Raw genomic sequence first — 21,037 nt, 5'->3', positions numbered from 1 at the left:
ACAAAGTGTTACTTTGATACATTTATATACTGTTGCCATTGTAGTGACATTTGTCACATTACTTATAGTACAATATTGTTGTCTATATTAATTATACTGTGCCCGGTTCATTTACTACTTGTTGCAAGTTTGTACTATTAAATATCAATCTTATTCCCCCCACCCCCCATTGCTATCATTTTCAACAGTTTTATTGAGATATAATTCACACATCATATAATTTGTTTATGGATGCAGTAGTTGTCATCTCTGAAGGTCTAAATCTTAGTTTGTTGTTTTACATTTTCTCCTTCCGCTTTCACTTGTTTCCTCCAAGTTCATTTTTTGTTGTTTTGTTCTCTATTTTACATCTTAGAGATTTTCTTTAAATACTTGGTCCTATTTAAATAAGTACCTGTTCCTATTTTAAAGTGAAATGCTAAGAAAACTGATTACAAGCTCTCTATGCACACATAGAGCTGGTTGACTGCTGGATTTTACTGGGGACCTCCAGATGTTTTTATCTTTAGTTTCTCCCCATTACCTGGTCCATTTCTTAAGACAAAAAAATCTCCTATTCTCAGAGTGATAAGCCTGACTGTCAGTTTTCTAGGAGCAAAGTAGCTAAGAGGGCCGGGGTTCTCACTGTTTAGTATAAATCCTTTCACAATGCCTCTCTTCAGAACTGTAACCTCATCCTTAGGTCTTCCTGATTGTCCCTAAATCTAGATTCTTCAGGATGAACAGTCACAGGAAGGGCTTGGGAGGTGATGTGGCAGTTCAGTAACTTTAAATTTAGACTCTTCTAAGCCCGTGTGCACCTACATTTTCAGGAATACCTGGTGTTCTAATCCCTGTGTATTTCTAGACAGGAAATGGCCTGCTAAGGTCTTCATCTGATGCTATCTTTGAAGCCAGTGTTAGCAACTTATCCATCCATTTTCTAGCTTTCAAATTTTAACTGCCATTATCTCCTCTTCCACTGTTCTTTAATTTTTTTCAGAGCAGGAAATGCTTGTGTTTATGCCTTTTGTTTTGTTTTAAAAAATCCCCTTTCCATCATTTTAGAGGTGTTTTTGGAAGAAGCAGCAGTAGACATCTGTGTACAATCTGCCATGTTAAGTGAAAGCCCTCTATGTTGTTTTACCTTTGCGTACTTATCCTTGTATGAGCGGTTAGTTCTGGTATTTAATATAATAAAAGGGTGTGTGAGATCTTTGGGTTTCCCTCAATTTCCACTGGTTAAGAAACCTCCTCTATGGCTTAAAAACCGAGAGGGAGAACTGACGTACACAACCATTATCCTATTTTCTGCTGTTTTGCTGTCCTTTAATATTCATAAAGTAACCTGACATAGGACAATCTGAAGCAGACTGTAGTTCTCTCATGGCTAGAAATAACTAGTTACAACAACCCTCAGAGTACACTGCTTCTACAGTCTTTCCTACTAAGTCCTTCTAGAGCTTACTTCACATTCTATGGCAAAGCACCACTTCTTACCCACTTCGTCACATTGCTGAGAAATACAGTCTCTTAGTGCAAAAAACAAAAACAAAACCAGTTATTATCAGGGATGTCTATGCAGCAGGGCTCCCTTTCCTCTAGTCATGAAATAGGTACAGTGCTGGGAAAGGAACAAAAATCTTCTACAGTCTTTGTCTTTATGTGGCTCTGCTCATAGGTCTTCTTCATAGATTATTAAGTCACTGTAAATAGTTCCTGGTAGCTAAGGACCAATCAAGGGCAAAGACTCCCATTGTAAGTATACGAACACACATGATATGAAGGTTTGCTCCTAAGTCTGCATAGCTAAGAGTCAACAAATGATTTAGGTAATGACTGTACTCGAGTACTTCAAACCTGTAAGAATTCACCCTCTAATGACTGATCTGTATGTGGCTTGGGGAATGCATTCAAAGTTGTAACCAACTTTCAAGTATCCCTTGCATTTTGCTTTTCATTCAGTTCTCCTATCTCCCTTACACGTGCATAGTTTCCCAGTCATCTAAGACTATGTGGAGAACGTATCTCAGCCCTTCTACAGTGAATTTTCAGGATATTCCTCAATCCTACTGTCACCTCAGGCTAGTAAAGCTATTAGGTTTACCCCATTCATTTCTGCATCAATCATTTTTCGCTGGTAAAGTCTGAGACCCTCCTCACTCCCCTCAATCACCATCCTAAATGATTATAGCCCCTCTTGTCAGCAAAGCTGCTGGCTTTCACAGCTAGCCCTATGCTGCTAAAATTATTATTCTCACCAACCAGGTTCCTTTTTCTTCTTTTTTGCATATGCCATTGCTTATAAAAATTTGCTTCAAATCAATTTGTTACTTGCTTAAGGAAATAAAAACACCTAGGAACAGATTTGATGCTAAAAACTAGTATAACTCTTAAAAAGTCATATATTCTAGATATCTACATGAACTTGAACTTTATCAGAAATGACCAAATTTCTAATAAAAGTTTCCACTATCAAAATATTTCTAACTTCTGACAAGTAACTCAAAGTAATATTTTTAGGTTGATACAATTAAAATTCTAAAAATTTCCTTCTAATTATCAGGTTCAGCCAAAGTATCATCTACTTATCTGGCCTAGAGTCTGTATGAGAGGAGCCAAGCTGCTGAACAATGAGGCAGAACCTTGATGCACTCACAGCTGAGAATGCTTTCTAGCCCTAGCTGGGCCCTTTAGGTTTTTATCTACCAACAGTATTAATCTCCCACGCTTGTGAATTAATTGACACTGTTCCTGAAGTACCAGGATAACAGCTGTGTCACTTGTAACTTCCAATCTTTTCCAGTCTGATGACCAAATTGATAACGATAAAAACATTTCCATCTTACCAGGTCTGTTTTGAAAACATCAACACCCTGAGTCTTCGTTTATATCAACAGGACTCTTCTCCACTGCTAATTATAAGGCAAACTAGAGAAGAGTGTAGTATGCTTCTTCATATTTAATAAAATGAAAAGAAACCAACCTCTTTTTTCTTCTTCTCGTTTTAGTTTATCTTCCTCTATTTCTTTTGGTAATTTTTCCTTTTTCTCTTTCTCCACATCATTATGCAAATGTTTTGTAGTATAGCTGAGTGCTGGTGAAAGAAGGATCTCTCCATTTTTGCAGAGTTCATCACGAATTTTAATGAAAAACTGCTGAAGTTCTACCGCATCTTCGTATATTTCGGAATCTGTCCTATAACAACATCAAGTATCTATTGACGCACAGGCTGTTTCTTTTAAACACCTCAATTACATGTTAAATTCTATCAAATGCTTCTTTAATGTTAACTGATATAATGGTACTTTTGCACAGTTCTAAGAAGGGTATCTACTTAAAATTCGTTAGAACAAAATCTGAAAATTCATTTTTCCTGGGTAAGCCTCATGCCCACCAGTTTCCTTTTCATGAAAGTTTGCTGCTTGTATAGCTCATGTAAAAGGAAAGGCCTCAAACAGTTTCCAGGGGAGAAACACGGCATATGTATCAGCTGAACAGAAGGGGGCTGCCAGAATCGAGGACTATCCCAAGGCTCTATACCATGTGCACCACTTACCTGCATCTAATTTTTGGATTTTTACTTTCTCTTAATTGAGGGACCAACACATTACATACAGTGTTAACAAAAGATTTAGGCAATGTCCCTTTTCTTCTTTTTGGATTTGTATATCATGATTGCCTAGGCTGCTAGGAATCAGAATATTTGACCTAAACTGCAAAGTCATGAGGGATCCTATAATGGCTACAGGTCAGTGTTCATTTTAGTTTCCCAGAAATAACCACATAATCTGGGGGAACCATCAGAGGCAACACAGTGAGAGATGGAAAAAAATTACTGGGTCATATTGAAAACTTTTAAAAGTTTTAAAATGAGAGGGCTGAGCAAAGTAACTTTAGAATTTGGACTGGTAGATATTTTATTACTATCTCAATCTACTGTGGTCTGAGGAAGGCTTAAATATAATTCTATTAACTAAGAATACTAGGGTCTGAAAAATTATTCACAAAGGTAGCCACAGACAAGGTCTCAGCAGCAGTCATGTAGACATTCTGGTCAGGAGAGTGTGGCAGGCATAGCAAGCCCAGACAGCTGCCTGCTGCCACCCACTACTAGAGCATCAGACTTTAGCAAAGCCTCCAGGGTGCTTCTCTTCATCAGAAAAGGTGAACTGGCAAAAAAAAATCTAAAAATATTGCCAATAATAACCAAAATGGATGTTAAGGTTTTAAAAATCTTTCCAGGTTATAAAACTGGCCAAGGGAATAAACTCCTACAACACTTTGATGCCTGTTTTCTGAAAAGAAATATTTGAAGACTGTCCACTAGAAATTAAAAATCATTTTGCCCGGCCGGGCGTGGCTCCGTGGTTGAGCGTCAACCTAGGATCCAGGCGATCGGGGTTTGATTCCCGGTCAGGGCACATGCCCAGGTTGCGGGCTAGGCAGCCAATCAATGACTCTCTCATCATGGATGTTTCTGTCTCTTTCTCCCTCTCCCTTCCTCTCTCTGACATCAATAAAGATATATTAAAAAAAAAAAAATTATAATAGCTTACAATTTTAAGTATAAAATTAAAAGTAAAAACACACTTTTGACAATCAGTGTCACAATGTAAATAAGGGGCAGATTTATAATTCCATCATGTCATGTAGTTTAGTAATGGATGTTCCTTGTAGAGCCATTAAACATCGGACATATCCTTTCTGTTTTATTTATTTAAAAATCTGTTAATCTAAGAGGCTAGGTATTCCCTGCATGTGCAAGAACAAAAACTCAAGAAGGATAAAGAAATAACTCTTATTCCATATAACTGGTGGGTAATCCTTATACATATGTCAGACATTCAGTAGAAGAAAATAATTAAGATTATAGGAGGCTCTTAGTGCTTCCCTAGTCCTTGTCATCCCATGGGTTGTTCCCTTACCTCAGGGGTGGTGAATGTCCGCCCATGGGTCTTATACCCACAAAATCATTTGGTCCGGCCCTGCCAAGGCAACCACAGGCGGGACTCGAAATTCAATAAATCATTTGGCCCACCAATGATATTAAAAATATCCAAATGGCCCTTGGCAGAAAAAAGGTTCTGCACCCACCTTACCTGCAAGGGAGTAAGAGCACTTAATCCAGGAATGCTGCCAGCATATTAGGAAAGCTAGAGGCCAACTGGCAGGAGTCAGCCCTGTGCTATTACTGAATACTGCTGATAGACAAACCACTGACACTTCAGTGAACTTTTCTATGCCTCACTGTTCAGATCCCTTCCACTTCAGGGTATGAACTGCTAGGTGATATTGGTAGGGGTAAGTGTGAAGCAAGAACACTGTTAGAGACCAACATGAAAATCTACTGCATGTGGACTTCATTAAATTCATGAACTTAATATTTTTGGGACATCTATCTTCATGGCTGGCAATATTATAAATAAAGACATAGTTTATCATTCACTAAACTGATGTATCTCCATCTCAGCCAACATGGGTTATTCTTTTCCCCCCTCTTTATTTTCCCCCCACCATCATTTATTTTCCCTAAATCCCCTTCCACCTCCACTCACCCTAGCATGGGTTTTTCTTTAAGTACTGTGTGAGATATTCATTCATAAAGATAAGAAGGGCTTCCCTCACATTTTGCAACAAAGCTCTGGCATGAGTGAAACTGATCACTATCTTATATAAATAAACCTTGGACTCTTATCTCCTAGGCTTCAAGAGCAAACACCAGTCATGTCAACAGCAGGAGAATGAAAAAGAGCTCATTTCCTAGGGATACAAATTGGTCAATTCTTAAAATAATCATGCTGCCTATATAAGATAAAGTTGCTAATAATCTAAGAGACAAATGTACTTTGGAAAACTCACAGAACACCAAAATATAATGGGAATGGGGCCAAGAGTGACTTTAGACAGGGTTGGGGAACCTTTTTTCTGCCAAGGGCCATTTAGATATTTATATCATCATTCATGGGCCATATAAAATCATCAACCTAAAAATTAGCTATGAAAAAAGCTCCTAGATTTATTGAATTTTGAGTCTCACCTGTGGTTCCCTTGGCAGGGCCAGACCAAATGATTTCAAGGACCATATATGGCCCATGAGCCGGATGTTCCTGACCCCTACTTTAGACTTAAAGACTATTTAAGTAAACAGAACAAGAACAGAAGTCATAAGTCTAAGCTCCACAAAAGCAGGGTTTGTCTGTTTTCTCCACTGGCATATCCCATGCATCCAGATAATGCTCATAACTGATAGCCACTCAATAAACATTTGTTGAATAAATAAATGCAGCTTTTGACTGCAAGATGTCCACACTCACCCACACACCCCTCTCCCTCAGTCTTTCTCTTTATTTCTATTTCTACTGTTGAAGAATAAAGACCATTTCCTAAATGTGTCACTCAAGGGCCTCTCCAATCTGACCCCAACTCCACCTGACCCTTATGACACACCATATTCATTTCCTAACCCTATGCCTTTACTTACACCACTTGTCTTATGTGAATCTCAACCATGCTTCCATTTTTCCCGATGCCTCAAGCCTTTTTAGAACTCTAGTGCAGAGTTCCTTGCTATATGTTGTCTCATGCCTCAAATTATTTTTCCCTAAGCATAGGTCCTTTCCCAACTGTCAGACTTCAAGCACTTAGAACATAGAGCTCAAGCCTTATCATCCATGGCTGTGCTCAATGACTGGTGTCTCAATCCTAGGCCTCTATAGTGGGGAAGAAAATGAGCCACCACACTTACTAGTTGTGTGACTTTGGGTAACTTCTCTCTGTGCACTTCTTCACATTCAAACTGGGAAGATTATCACCTACCTAGAATGGCTGTTCTAGAGGCTATATAAAATTTAGAGATTATCTACATGGTGATTTACAAAGAACAGGTGCTTAATAGAAATGGCAAACATTACTATTAATTTTTCTTTCAAGATTCAAAGCAAATGCAGACTTCACACACTCCCCAGCTGGAATTATCCCCTGCCAACTGCCTAAAGGTCTAATTCTCATCATGATAGACTGTAAGGTCCAAGAAGGTAGAGTCTGTAGCTTTAACATTTTATATTCCCCCAAATGACTACAAGAGCACAAAGAACACACACTGTAACTGCTGAAGTGAAATTGTTTTAACAGTCAAGTATACTATTGTTATGTGGCAAAGATGTATGACAAATAAATATTAAAAGGGAATTTAAGCTTGATGGAAATTTAAATTTGATTGCTTCTTTTAGAACATTTCATAATGTCTGCAGAAGGCACTTAAAGCGAGAAATGTGAGATTAAAAAAAAAAAAAAGCCCTTGTAGGTACTTGAAATGGTGACCAAATTTAAATCAATTTAAACTCAGATCAATACCTTTGAACTATTTTAAGTATGCCTGAATTGAACTCAAACTTTAAAAGAAAACCACGTTAGTATTTCTAACTATAAACGTTATCCTCTGAATGTTTTGTTAAAGGTTGTATTTTAAGTTACACTTTTCAACAGATCTTCAATCTTGTCTTACTCCTTCTCTTTAGTCCTAATCCAGATGCTTTCTCTCTACAAGTTCCGGCTCATTAGAATTCAAAATAGCATCCCACCAACCATAATCATGCACCTAAGGTGAACTAGTACATCAAAGCAGAATCCTGTCTTCTGTTTTACATTAAACATAATAGTTTATAAAAAAAAAGAAATGGCTTTGAAAACATACCGATTCATCCTTCTTGCTCTTTCTAACACTTCAAACATATGCTCTTGAAATAAATCCAGACGCCGATAGCGATTATTTTCAACATTCTTCCTAATTATGTCAAAAGTAAGAGGAGGTTTGTTTGGAAAGCTGGGATCCACAGCAGGAATTTCTGCTAAGGAATCGCTGTAGCATCTTCCCTCATCATCTTGGTGACTCATGACCGACACAAAAAGATTGTGGATAAGCTCTTGAATCAGCAAGGTAACATTTGGAACATGAGAGTCCTCATCTCCCTCTAGGTCTCTCCGAGTTTCAAGCAGGACTTTGTGTAGGACAAGGGCATCTTTGTAGATCAAAGACTCAGGCTCATTGTATGTACAGGCATTGTTAAACATCATAACAAAGTCCTCAACCATAGAGTCTATATCTTGGTATTTGTTGGCCATCATATGACTTCGAATTTTTTCCATGTCCATGGGCTTTTTAATGGTCAGATAGTAGTCAGGCAGCTCAGATCTGGAGGGAAGTCTAAGAAATATGGCACTGAGGCGGCGACCCCTCTTATCAGTATAGTTCTTTACCGCTTCATAGACTTCATTTAGTTTCTGCTGCATTGGAGTCATATATTTTGATTTTTTAGGAGAGACACCACTCTTCCTACCTAAAAGAAGAGATTTAACATTAAATGGATAAAATAAAATAATTAACCTAAATTTGTACAGTTGATGGAAAGGGACTATTCCAAGTGATTTGTAAAACATAGTAATTAGAGTATCTCTAGTGAAATATATACTACTGACAAAGAACTGGAAAAAATTTAAACTCTTTTCAGTAATCATATTTTTGGTCAGAGAGTAAGTACTGTTATGCTGAGATAGTTGTGAATAAGGTAGAATAAAGCAAATGAGTAGTTATGTGACATTCTAATTCCATCATCTGTAGTATCCTTGAAAATGAAGTTTCATCATGAGTGAAAAAAGAGACAGAGGACACTGAATAAAAGTCTTGTAGCCTTAAATCTCAATTAAGAGTATTAGCATGAGCTTATAGTGTATTTTATCTTTAAATATAAAACACACATATACACTTTCCTAGGTCTGTCCAATGAAAATCCTAGGAAACAATGACCAACCCAGTAGCAGCATATCCCTATATAGTTTTGACTGAATAGACTGTAGTTTTGAAATACTGATTTCAAATACTGTCAGTAACTCCTTGGCAAATGGTCAATTTCCATTCTGTACAAGATGAGCCTAGAATATCTTAAAACACTAGACAGTAAAAAAAATCTATTTAAAAAAATCTATCAGTGACTTCTTACTAGGGTCATGTCAAAAGAACATGGCAGCCAGCTTGGGACAACATGAGCATCAATAAGGACAATAACTACAATGGGTTAAAACTCAGCAATATGTTTAAATCTAGTAGTTCTTAATGTTACATAAAAATGAACAAACAACTGGGTAAATGCTGGAGGATGCCAGCAAACCAATGCATTATTCTAAAAACTGGTAAATAAAAGGGGGGGAAACCTAGCTTTTATCCTTTCAAAAAACAATAACCAAGACAAACAAACAAACCAAAAACTGTACCACCAGGTAATCAAATATTGAATAAGGCGAAGTTTCTCTGTATGTATAAGTATTCTAGCTAATAACTAAGAAAGGTTAACATAAAATTATCACTATTTTTACATCTCTTTTAAATAAATCAATAGCTGAGCATCAAGTGCTGTTCACATAATGGACAGAAACCACCAGACACCACGTTCCACCTGATGGAAGACCATATATCACCTCTGAAGCTGGGTTTTGTGCCAAAGGGAGGGGACGAGGACCAAAGATAAATCTGATCAAGTCTCTGGCTCCAATTACAGGTGATACAAGGGCCGAAAGAGCACGTTAAATACAGCAAAGGGTGCAATGAGCAAAACCCAGACTGTGGGAAACTATAGTACAAATCTAAATTCTCAACACATAAACTGTGAATGAAAGAAATAAAAAGATGGAGGGGAATTTACAGATTAAAAGAAGCATCATTCAAATGCAATGTGTGAATCTTCTTTGGATTTTACCTCAACCAGACACTGCCCTAAAATGTGATGCAATGTAGGTATAGAAAACCTATGATGAAGCATCCTTGCCAAGCTGAAATGGAATCTAGTCAAGCTATCAGAATTAACTTCCATTTATAAGAAATAAGGGGAATAAAGAGGAAAGTTAAATAACATCACAAGAAAGTGAACTGATTAACCCAGAATTTGGGACTGTACAAGAAAAGCGACCTGGTTCCTAAAGAGTCAATAGCATGAGGATAAAAAAAAGGAGGGGAACTACTCTAGACTATGAGTTCAGGAGCACAATAATCAAATGTAACATGTAGAACTTAATTAGATCCTGACCTGAAGAAACCAACTGAAAAATACATTTGTGAGACACTAAAATGTGTCAGGTTATTAGATGAGACCCAGAAACTAAGAAACTGGCAACTTTCCTGGCTGGTGTTGCTCAGCTGCTTGAGTGTCTTCCCACGCACCAAGAGGTTGCTGCAGGTTCAATTCCCAGTCAGGGCTCATGGCCAGGTTGTGGGCTTGATCCCCAGTAGGGGGCATGCAGGAAGTAGCCCACTGACTTTTCTATCTCTCTCTCCCTCCCTCTCCCTTCCTTTCTGTATGAAATCAACAAAACACATTTTTAAAAAAGCAGCTAATAATTTTGTCAGGTGTAATAATGACTTCATAGTTATTTAAAAAAATTCAGCTGACCCTTGAACAACACGAGTTTGAACTGTGCGGATACACTTACACATGGATCTTTTGCCAATAAACATACAGTTGGCCTCCTGTATCCCTAGATTTTGAATCTGAGGATTCAACCAACCCTGGACTAAAAACAGTATTTTTGATCCTGGGGTGGGAATCTGCATATGAGGGCTCACTTAAGTTATATGGGGATTTTAGGCACATGCCCCTAACCCCTAAGTTGTTCAAGGGTCAACTTGAACAACTGTGTATTTTAGAGATGTAAACTGAACTATGTAGAAATGAAACAACACGATTGGATTTTCTTTTAAATTATTTAGAACCAAAGAGAGAGAAATAAGTATAATACAACCTTGATAATGCTGAACAACAGGTATAGCATACAGGGGATTCACTGTACCATTCTTTATATTTGTATATGTTTGAAATTTTTCGTAATATAAAATAGAGAAAAGTTAACCTTACACATTAAAATCTCCTTTCCCTAAACCTAAAGAAATACATGTATATTTATATATAAGTTACTGTGAAATTATCTACTGATCAATCTTTAGTTTCCTAACTCAACTTATAGAATTAATTCTAGTTGTTTTTTATTTTTCTATTGATTTTAGAGAGAAAGGGGGGGGGGGGGAGAAAGAGTAAAACACTGATCTTTTGTTCCACTTATTTATGGATTCATTGGTTGATTCTTGTATGTACCCTGACCAGGGATTGAACTGCATCCTTGGCGAATCGGGATAACGCTCTAACCAACTGAACTACCCTGCCAGGGCCAGTTCTAGTTTTAAAAGGCACTGTGTACCTAAAAAGTAGAGAAAAGGGTTTCATTTTTGCAGAACTACTGTATGCTTTTACAATTCCATGAAAAGATAAATACCTTAACGAGAAAAAGATATTCACTTAGCAATCATACCCAAAACTACTGTAAAATTCAGTTTACAGTCATTTCATACAAAAAGTAGAATCTGTTTGCTTTTTCCTTTTTGACAAATATAGCTCTAAAAAATATTTGATAATACCACTATCATTTGTTGGTACTTACTTCATTTATTATACGTTTTAATAAGGCAGAAACCTCTTGTTTAGCCCAATGGTAGTAATTATTTTTGCTGTCTTCTTTTCCCTCAAAGTTTTTAATAAAACCACCATCCACATACCACATTCAAGACAGCTGAGTTAACTTACAGTACAGTAGCTGGACATCTCTACCCTCTCAAATTCTGTCTAGGAGAAGCTGCTGGGATTCATTTTTAATTCTAGTAATCAGCAAACAAACATACAAAAAACAAAATCTGCCACTATACTCTTCCAGGCATCACATGTAAAAAAAAAAAACAACCTATTCTGACTATTTAGCATTTACAAAATGTCCACCATATTCAAGAGAGTAAACACCACTGACATTATATTCTACTCCCACATGCTTTCCCCACAGTTTAGCTACTTAAAATATGGAAGAGAATGCTGGAGAGGAGGGAAGAAACTCTGTGCTGGAGTGCAAGTTCAAATACATTCACCATTTATTAAGTATTGTTTCAGTAAATCAGTAATCTATCCTTGATAGACTAAATGGAATAACAATCTGTGAGGCTGCCTTACTCAGCTTGAGTTTGGGAGAAGCCATGTCATCATCATCAGGCAGTGGGCCCAGCTCTTTCCTTTTATCCTTGAGTAACTTCTCCAGGATGTGTGCATCGTTGTACACCTATATTCCATAAATATATTTAAAATTATTTTTTAAAATACTTCCTATTGAAATATACCACATACCCATACAGAATTTTTAAAAATACAGGATAGAATTGTTTGTAACTAAAGAAATAAAGCTTGAGATTACTACCAAGTAACAAAATCACACCTCTGTGGGGTGGGCCTCAATTGGTTTGTTGTTTAAGCTTTCTAGGTGATTTTAACGTGCAGACATGTATGCTAATGTTTGACAACTACTCTAGTAGAATCATTGCAAGTGTCTCAGAAGTTTAAAACATATTTACATGTGTTTTTTCTTCATAAATCTTTTTCACTGGACCCTCAAAGTGGCACACTTAGCTTAATGAAAATTAAAAATTAAGAATATCTAATAGTTCGAGAGCAGTATCTCAAACACTGCTCTCAAATCTCATGTTAAATGGGATTTAGCATCAGTCTGAGTTTACAGTCTGGAATCTGATCTGTGAAAAGCAACAATCCCTGCTTAGGAGCTCTCTCTGAAGAATGATTGACTGAAGGGTAATACATGTAGCTGAGTACAAGGTCACATACCTAATGGCCCTCCCATTCCTCCCACAGAGGCTCTGTTTTCCCTGTCTGCTGCCAGAGAGGAAGGGCTGAGGGAATGTGACCTCTTTACTTTGGCTACCTCTTAAGGGTGGCTTTTTTCTCTACCAGTGGCAGACAAGTGGCACATTAGCCAATGGTAGTGAGGACAGTGTAAACCCCTACAACACAGAACCATTTCTTTGCTCACAAGCATCCTACTTTATTTTATATTCAAATGTAACAGCAGAAGAAAGAAAACAATGATTTGAAAATGTTATTTTATTTCTGGGAGATTGAAAATAGATAAAGAAATTTAAAAAGATACTTGCACTCCATCCATGTTAATTATAGCATTACTTACAATAGCCAAGATATGGAAACAACCTAAGTGTATATCAATGGATAAATGGATAAAGAAAACGTGGTGTGTGTACACATATGTGCACGCATGCGCGTGCGCGCGCGCGCACACACACACACACACAGTAATGCCATTCTTGCCATTTGTGACAGCATGGATGGACCTTTAGGGCATTATGCTAAATGAAATAAGTCAGACAGAAAAAGACAACTACTGTGTGATTTCACTTATATGTGGAACCTAAAAAACAAAATAAATGAACAAACAAAACAGAAACAAGCTCATACATACAGAGAACAGACTGGTGGTTGTCAGAGGTGGGAGTATGTGAAATGGGTGAAGGGGGTCAAAAGTTACAAACTTCCACGTATAAAATAAATAAGTCCTGGGGATGTGATGTACAGCATGGTGACTAAAGTTAATAATGCTGTATTGCATATTTGAATGCTGCTTAGAGGAGATATATATATATATATATATATATATATATATATATAATATATATATATATCTTTATTGATTCCAGAGAGAGAGGAACGGAGAGGGAGAGAGATAAAACATCAATGAGAGAGTCATTGATCAGGTGCCTCCTGCACACCTCCCACTGGGGACTGAGCCTGCAACCCGGGCATGTGCCCTGACTGGAAATTGAACTGTGATCTCCTGGATCACAGGGCGATGCTCAACTGCTGAGCCACACTGGCAGGACTAGAGAACAGATCTTAAAAGTCTTCATCACAAGAAAAAAATTTTGTAACTACGTATGGTGACAAATGTTAACTAGACTTACTGCGGTGATCATTTCGCAATACATACAAATATCAAGTCATTATGTTGCATACACGAAACTAAAACAATGTTATATGTCAACTGTACTTCATGAAATAGAAAAAATATCAAAGAAAGAAGAATTTAGCTTAGCTACACTGATAAAACTGAAAATCAAGATCCCTCATACAAAATCAATTACTTATAGGTGCACTTATGGGATTATTTTCATTCTTACAGAATCATAACATTTTATGAACTATCCTTAAAAAAAATGGCTATTGAGGGTAGTAATAATAATAATAATGAAAGATTTTAATGCCACTGGCTTTCATAAAGAGTGCTTATTCAAACAGCAGGCACAATGGTATACACTATCTCATTTAAATCCTATAACCACCTTGATGCATGTACTATTATTATCCCCAACTGACAGATGAGAAAAATGAGGTTTAGAAAAGATAAGTCACTTACGAAGGGACTGGCAGAGCAGTATTCAAATCTAGGATGTCATATTATAGAGTATAAACTTTTAACCTTTATAATGTACTGCCTCCCATTTAGAATAATTAAGAAAAGACAAAGTATTAAGCTAGTCACTGAGAATATCTATATCTGGTCTCTCAAAATCTATTACTCTACAAGCACCCAAAAGAAAATGTGTCTACTCCATGATTCCTATACATCCTTACCTGGGAGCCCTCCTCATTATAGTGCCTGGCATTCCGAAACATCAATTTCATGTCTTCTATCATTCCCTCTTCCCCTGCATATTTGTCATTGCGGATGTTATGCTCAATTATTTTCAAGTCCATTGGCTCCAAAATGATTTTATAGTAATCAGGATAGTCCTTTTTGGATGGTTTAACCATAAATAGATCACAAAGTCTTCTGCCTGAACCTGGCTCACGAGCTTCAAGAACAACATTGAATAAGATTTTCATTCGCTGCTTTCTTATGTTCTTTTTACTGTTGAAGGGGGAGGTAGAAAAGGGGAAAAGAGAACAGATTCAGGTTTTTTTTATACAAGGGTGAATGTGAAATGAAAAAAATTAATCTTGTGGGCAAGTGCTTCATAATGATTATAATTTATTGATTACTTATACCACAAACACAGTAAACATGCTGGAAGCTACAAGCAGTTATTAGAAAAATTTCCAAAATCATTAAAACATAGTGACTATGGTAGGAGCAGCCAATGAACACCAGACAAACCTGTTTAGAATATTCATGAAATGCAATGCCTGAAAAAAGATCTTGTCTGACAGCCAAAGAAAATAAAATCTTATCAATTGAAATGTATTTTTTAGAGCAAATGTGAAATAAAACTGATTCCCTACTGTTACTAACCGTTCTCACTTAAAAAATACACACACAAAAAACAAAAAACACACACACGAAAGTGTTCTCTCTCTTAACTACAATGAACACCTGCATATCCTGATTATCAGAAAACAAAGTGAGTCTGCCCATCAGATTAGTTTCTATAGTAGGTACAAGTCTCTCTTGCATTTACCCTATCAGGGTTAGTCCCTGCTTCCTTTTTCCATCAGCATTTATTCCACAATCCCAATCTAGCTTAAAGAATAAATGGTCTGTGGTTCATCTGAGCTCCTGAGTAAACTTTCATCCTTGAGTGTGAATCCCTGTCTTGTCCTCCAAATTCCATCAATGAGATATGATGCTAAGAAACAGAAGTGAGTTGGTATGGAACAAAGGCAAGGGACCACAGATTAGAACCTGAGTTAAAAAGGGGCCCATAAGGCCCTGGCCGGTTTGGCTCAGTGGCTGGAGCATCAGCCCTCGAACTAAAGCGTCCTGGGTTAAATTTCAGCCAAGGACACGTAACTCAGTTGCAGGCTCCATGCCAGTTGGGGTGTGAGCAGGAGGCAACAAATCAATGTTTCTCTCTCTTGCTCCCTCCCTTCCACTCTCTCTGAAAAGCAATGGAAAAAATATCCTCAGGTGAGGATTAAAAAAATAAAAGGGGGGTGACCCATAAGAACATATGGGCTAGTCTCCCAATTGTTGAGGAAACTGGCTCAAAGAAGCTAAATGACTTGACCAAGGTGAGCTGTCCAGTGCATTATTAGAACAGATGACCTTCCAATACGATTTCTGGCCCAATGCTTATCTTTCAGGACACTGATAAGGAATTCTAGCCAAACTCAAACCAGCAGTCTCCAAGTGAACAGGAATACAGGTAATAAAAAGAAATGACGGCCCTGGCCAGTGTGGCTCAGTGGTTAGAGTGTCAACTCGAGGACTGAGGGTCATGGGTTTGATTCCCGTACCTGGGTTGCAGGATCAATCCCCAGCCTCTCTTGGAGGGTGTGCAGGAGGCAACCAATCGATGTGTTTCTCTCACATCTATGTTTCTCTCCCCCCTACTCCCTTCTACTTTCTCTAAAAATTAATGGAAAAAACATCCTCAGGTGAGGATTAACAAAACAAAAAATAAAATAAAATGTCTTAGAAATTTGTACTTTCTTAGCATCATGGAGCTATTAGGAGAGAAAAATGATCCCCGTTTCCTAGGGTTGGGATCAGCCTCAGAACCTGTGTCTTCATTCAGGCTGCTCATTTCCCTTGGTGGCCCTGGATCACTCCTGCCATTTCCTCCTCTCAGTATTTTTGTATCTCTATGTCAAATATGTGATTGTTATATGAAGGCAATCTAGAAGAAGTTTCATCTAGTGGAAACTATTTCTCCAAAGAGGCATCCTGGGGCAGTGAAGTGAGAGGAAGAGTTCTCTCAGTCCAGGACTTTAGCAAGTGGATAATGGAAGGGGAACTTGGGACAAAGCTCCAATACCACATCTAGGGAGACATTAGAACACAGATTACTTTAACCTTCAGGAAGCCTCTAAAGAAAATTTTCAGAACCTGAATTTAATATCACAGAATACTGAAAACTACTAAAGTCAGATATGGTTTCTTTAAGATCTCACTTGTGGGTGCTGAACTTCAAAAGGAAGACTCAGGAATTCAATTTTAAACATCTGAGTTTAAAAGATCTTTTCAACAATCAACTCAGAATGAAATCACTCCTCATTCCAGGAATACCAAGCAGAATAGTTCAATTGAGGCCCTTACCTGGACCAAAAGGAGATCAACTCTATTCACTTCCTAGTTCCAGCACAGCACTCCCAATTACCATTAGGCTTTTCTGTATGAAACTACAAGTATTCTAATTGTGAGTGAGTCTAGGGAAGAATTTTGTGAGATTTTTAAAGAGAAAGAAAAGCTTTTAATTAAATTTTAGGTAAAATGCCAAAAAGTAAAAGAATAGCAAGTGGTCCATTCTCCCAGCTCGAATAACTGACACTAGGCAGTTTTGAATGGAACATACTCAAAATGCAAAATCTAATTGTGTTTAAGAAACTGCTTTAATAACTGAAATTTACTGTGTTTTAAGACATGTATTACTAATAGCATCCTTTCTACATTTGTATCATTCACGATTTAAGAGAGTGACGTGTAACTGGTTTCCATACTCAAAGGCAAGCAAAATTTTTGTTATTAGTGTCACTTGAGATTTTTCCTGAACAAATCCAGTTTTGTTATTTTGTGTACATTTTTCCAAATCCTTAAATTGCCTTTGAGAATGACAACTACTGGCTCACTAGTTTTAATCTGGCTGTCAGAAAACGTGCAGAGGTAAATTTCTATTCTTTTATAATAACTATTTAATAGTTATTATATAATAACTTTTATAATACCTATTAGACTAGGTAGCTAGTATATCCGCTTTATGTTTTTCCAATATGGATGCCAAACTTTATTATATCCTTGACTTTTGAAAGTAACTTGAAATACTTTTTGAAATGAGACTATATTACAGAAAGACAGCTACCATATATATTCCCTGTTTGATATTTTCTGGTTACTGTTTTCAATGTCACTTTGCTTTTCAGATTCTTTGTAGAACCCCTCTATGCATCCTACCACTCTCCTCAGACCATTAACTGTAAACAGTTTGTTTACTTTTCCCCATTTTGGAAAAAGTGCATAAATTAGATTCCAGACCTTGTAACTGGCCTACTCATTCTTCTTATCTTTATCAGCATTTTGAACATAGTAAAGTAAAATACATCTGAAGGGAGTTCAAAACCAGGGCTGCTTATCATTGTGCACTTAAGGAGATGCCGATTCAGATCACAGACATTGTTATAATAAACATACAATTCTAGAATTTTATAGGAGATGAGCCATAAAGAGTCCTGTGCTAAAATCAGTATCCTACAGCAATTTCCCAACAAATGAAAGTCAAGTGTCTTGAGAAATGGGTGCTTTTTCTAAACTGCACAAAGATCATGAACTGGCAAAGGCTGTGTTCTGAATCCCTGATTTTCCAGGACCTCCTCCATCACCACCCTCCTGACCCCTAAATCAGCCAGAAGCAATGGAATTACTCTCACTTTTTCCTTCTCTTAGTGTATTACCAAGTTTTAGAGGACCTCCATAGCTCTTCTAGATCTGAACTTTCCTTTCAATTTTTCATGCCAAAGTGTTAGTCCTAACTCTCATACTTTGTTGCTGACCACTTTCTCAAATGTCCTTAATTATTCTTTCTCTGAAGCTATTATTATATGTATATGCATACACACACACACACACACACAGTTCTATTTATAGTTATAGCTAACACTTCTACCTTGTGCCAGAGACTGTGTTAAGGACTATATATATATTCTCACTTACTCCTACAACTCTGACAACCAGGTACAATTATCATCCCAACTTTGCAAATGTAAAAATGGAGATTTAGAGAGGTCAAGTGAATACCTAAGGCCATAAAAATGAGTAATCAGCACTGAGACAAATCAGCTGATAATCACCAGAATGCTTTTATCATGTCTTTCCCTTTCTCAAGTTAATGCTTACCAAGAGCCTCTCTAATCAAAGTCTACTCTGTTCATAGGCTTCAAGGTAGCCCAGCATTGAACTCACTGGCCTAGAGCTTTCAGTGGTGCCTGCTGTTAAGCTAAGTAAATCCAAAGGTTCTTTCTTTTACAAGATTTGCTACATTTAATCTTCAAGTCTTCAAGAAATAAAACTTTTCATTCATCTTTTCTAACACGTTTTCCCAGACTAGTAACATCTAACTAAAAAAAAAATGAAATCTACTGACTTCAAAAATTGATGTTAACCAAAACTACTTCCAGAAAATAATCAGCGTCACATTTATTGAGTACTTACTGTATCCAAGCTCAGTTCTAAGGTCTTTAAACATATTAACCAATCAGGCCCTTGCAGCAATCCTATGTAGGTATTGTCATCAATTCCTTGTTCAGATGAGGAAATTGAGGTGAGGCTCTTATCAGAGCTAATAATAACTGAGATTTGAACCTGGGCAGTCAGGCTCTAGAACCTGGGGTTATAACACTACTCCCTGATACCCCACACTTCTATTTCTAATACTACTCAGAGTCAGTGTCATGTACTATGAGTAATATAAAAGAAATACAACCCATGGTCTTTTAAAAAAATACTTCTTCCTAATACTTAAGGTAAGATATTAGGAAGAAGATAATAACAGTAATTTTATAGGATGGACTACATATGGTAGCAACATGCAAATAAGTTTAGAATACTAACTTTCAAGGAAAAACATAGTAGGGAAGTCATATTTCCTAAAGCTATTTGGGCAATCATGAAATATTTCTACACAACTGCACAACTGTGTATCTCATGTAATTATTTTAGTGCATTGCTCCCACATAGTTTCATTTGTTTTTAACCTGCCTCTTTTCTTGGCTTAATAAGTTCCTGACAGGTATAGGTGATGATTAAATGTTCTCCTTTTTGACCTATAAGAACAGAATCTGGTGTTCTGCAAGCAACTGATATTCCGTGAATGCCAGATAGCAAAGGTAAAAATAAAAGCACCACACAATTATTACTAGGACTATAGCATGGCAATTCATAGGCTGTTTTAAAAATCATAAGTAACATGCAAAATAATGGATGCTTTTAAAGAAATAAAACATGGACAAGATCAGAGACTGAGAAAACATGTTCATGCTCAAGAAGCACTAACCCAATGGTACGTATAACACAGACTGACATCACTTGGATTGTCAACATTGATTTTAATTCCTCCACCCTCCCCAATCTGTAAAAGGAACCCCTGAAAGGGAGTTAGCACCCGATAACCCCTGGATGCTGGCAATGCCACCATATTCTCACTCTCCAATTTTTGAGGCAGAAGCACAGCTACAATGATTGGTGAGAGGGCTTGTTGCCCCCAGCCAACCTAGCAACAAATTAAGGCTCCTGAACGTATCTAGGCTAACTAATCCTGACTTTATTTACTATCCTTCTAAACCATGCTGCTTTATTTACTCATAAAATAAACTAGCACTCAAATAAAAACCATTATTTCACATGCTTAAGGCTTCGCTTTTCACCTAATCAGTACTACTAACCATGCCACAGAAGCTTACACTTTTAAAAATGTTTATGCATAAAAAAAGACTGCACACCTGGAAAGCCTCCTGAGACCCAACATCTCACTGTCAAGAGTGTTCCTGGGAAAGCAGAAACAAACATTACATGTGAAGAGAAAATAAGCAACATCAGAGGGTCATGTATAAACCAAATATGGTTGAGAAAAAATGGATTTATTCAATCCAAAAGATAAAAGATATTAAGAACACTTGGAACATTTCAACATGGAAGACAGCAGGTAGATTTTTGGGTAGAGGGGTGAGGGAGAAGAATGCACTCCCACAATGAAGAGAACAGAACACATTAATTTTTCTCAGACTTTTTAATATTAAAAAATAAGGCAAAGATAGAATCATACTTGGAAAACTTAGCCCTGACTGCTCTGGACAAGCTTAACTTAACTTACTAGGCTGCTGTGTTTGCGTGAATTTTGGAGAAGTCTATTTCTTTCTTTTTTTTTTTTAGAGAAGTCTATTTCTTATTACTAAAACCTCCTAACAGAACTACCTTCTAAAAGGCTCATTGTGTTATTTTTTTTGTCACAGTCCAAAGTACAGGACTTCTTTCAACCTCTTAACGTCCACTCATGCCTATATTTCATACCTGGGTGTTCTTGTACTGCTTTACCTATGATTTATATTTGTTCTTCTCTTATTTCTGTTTTTCACTTCATTATACAAAACACTTCCTAGGAAATCTTGTTCAGAAAGGGACTTTTGGTCTGAAGTGGGATTTTATTATTTCAAAAATTTAATGCTCAGTTTTCTTTTTACAG

At 37.0% G+C, this 21,037-nt stretch overlaps 1 protein-coding gene across 8 annotated transcripts in view; it reads right to left on the bottom strand.

The window, feature by feature from the left end:
* PBRM1 (polybromo 1) overlaps positions 1–21,037 on the bottom strand; it is a 108,392-nt gene that overhangs the window by 42,095 nt on the left and 45,260 nt on the right. For 6 of the 8 annotated variants that reach the window (XM_081160317.1, XM_081160312.1, XM_081160310.1 and 3 more), the window contains 5 exons: positions 20,298–20,342; positions 14,502–14,778; positions 12,021–12,126; positions 7,676–8,318; positions 2,966–3,177 (listed from right to left, as the gene is read on the bottom strand). In XM_081160317.1, coding sequence (XP_081016443.1) covers positions 2,966–3,177; positions 7,676–8,318; positions 12,021–12,126; positions 14,502–14,778; positions 20,298–20,342 — 1,283 coding nt within the window. The remainder of the gene's footprint in view (positions 1–2,965; positions 3,178–7,675; positions 8,319–12,020; positions 12,127–14,501; positions 14,779–20,297; positions 20,343–21,037) is intronic. The other 2 variants (XM_081160315.1, XM_081160316.1) reach the window with 1 other exon arrangement.

This window comes from Miniopterus schreibersii (genome assembly GCF_964146895.1).
Source record: "Miniopterus schreibersii genome assembly, chromosome: 15".
NCBI lineage: Eukaryota > Metazoa > Chordata > Mammalia > Chiroptera > Miniopteridae > Miniopterus > Miniopterus schreibersii.
The sequence above is the reverse complement of the archived record's forward strand: the minus strand, read 5'-3'. Positions and strand labels throughout refer to the sequence as shown.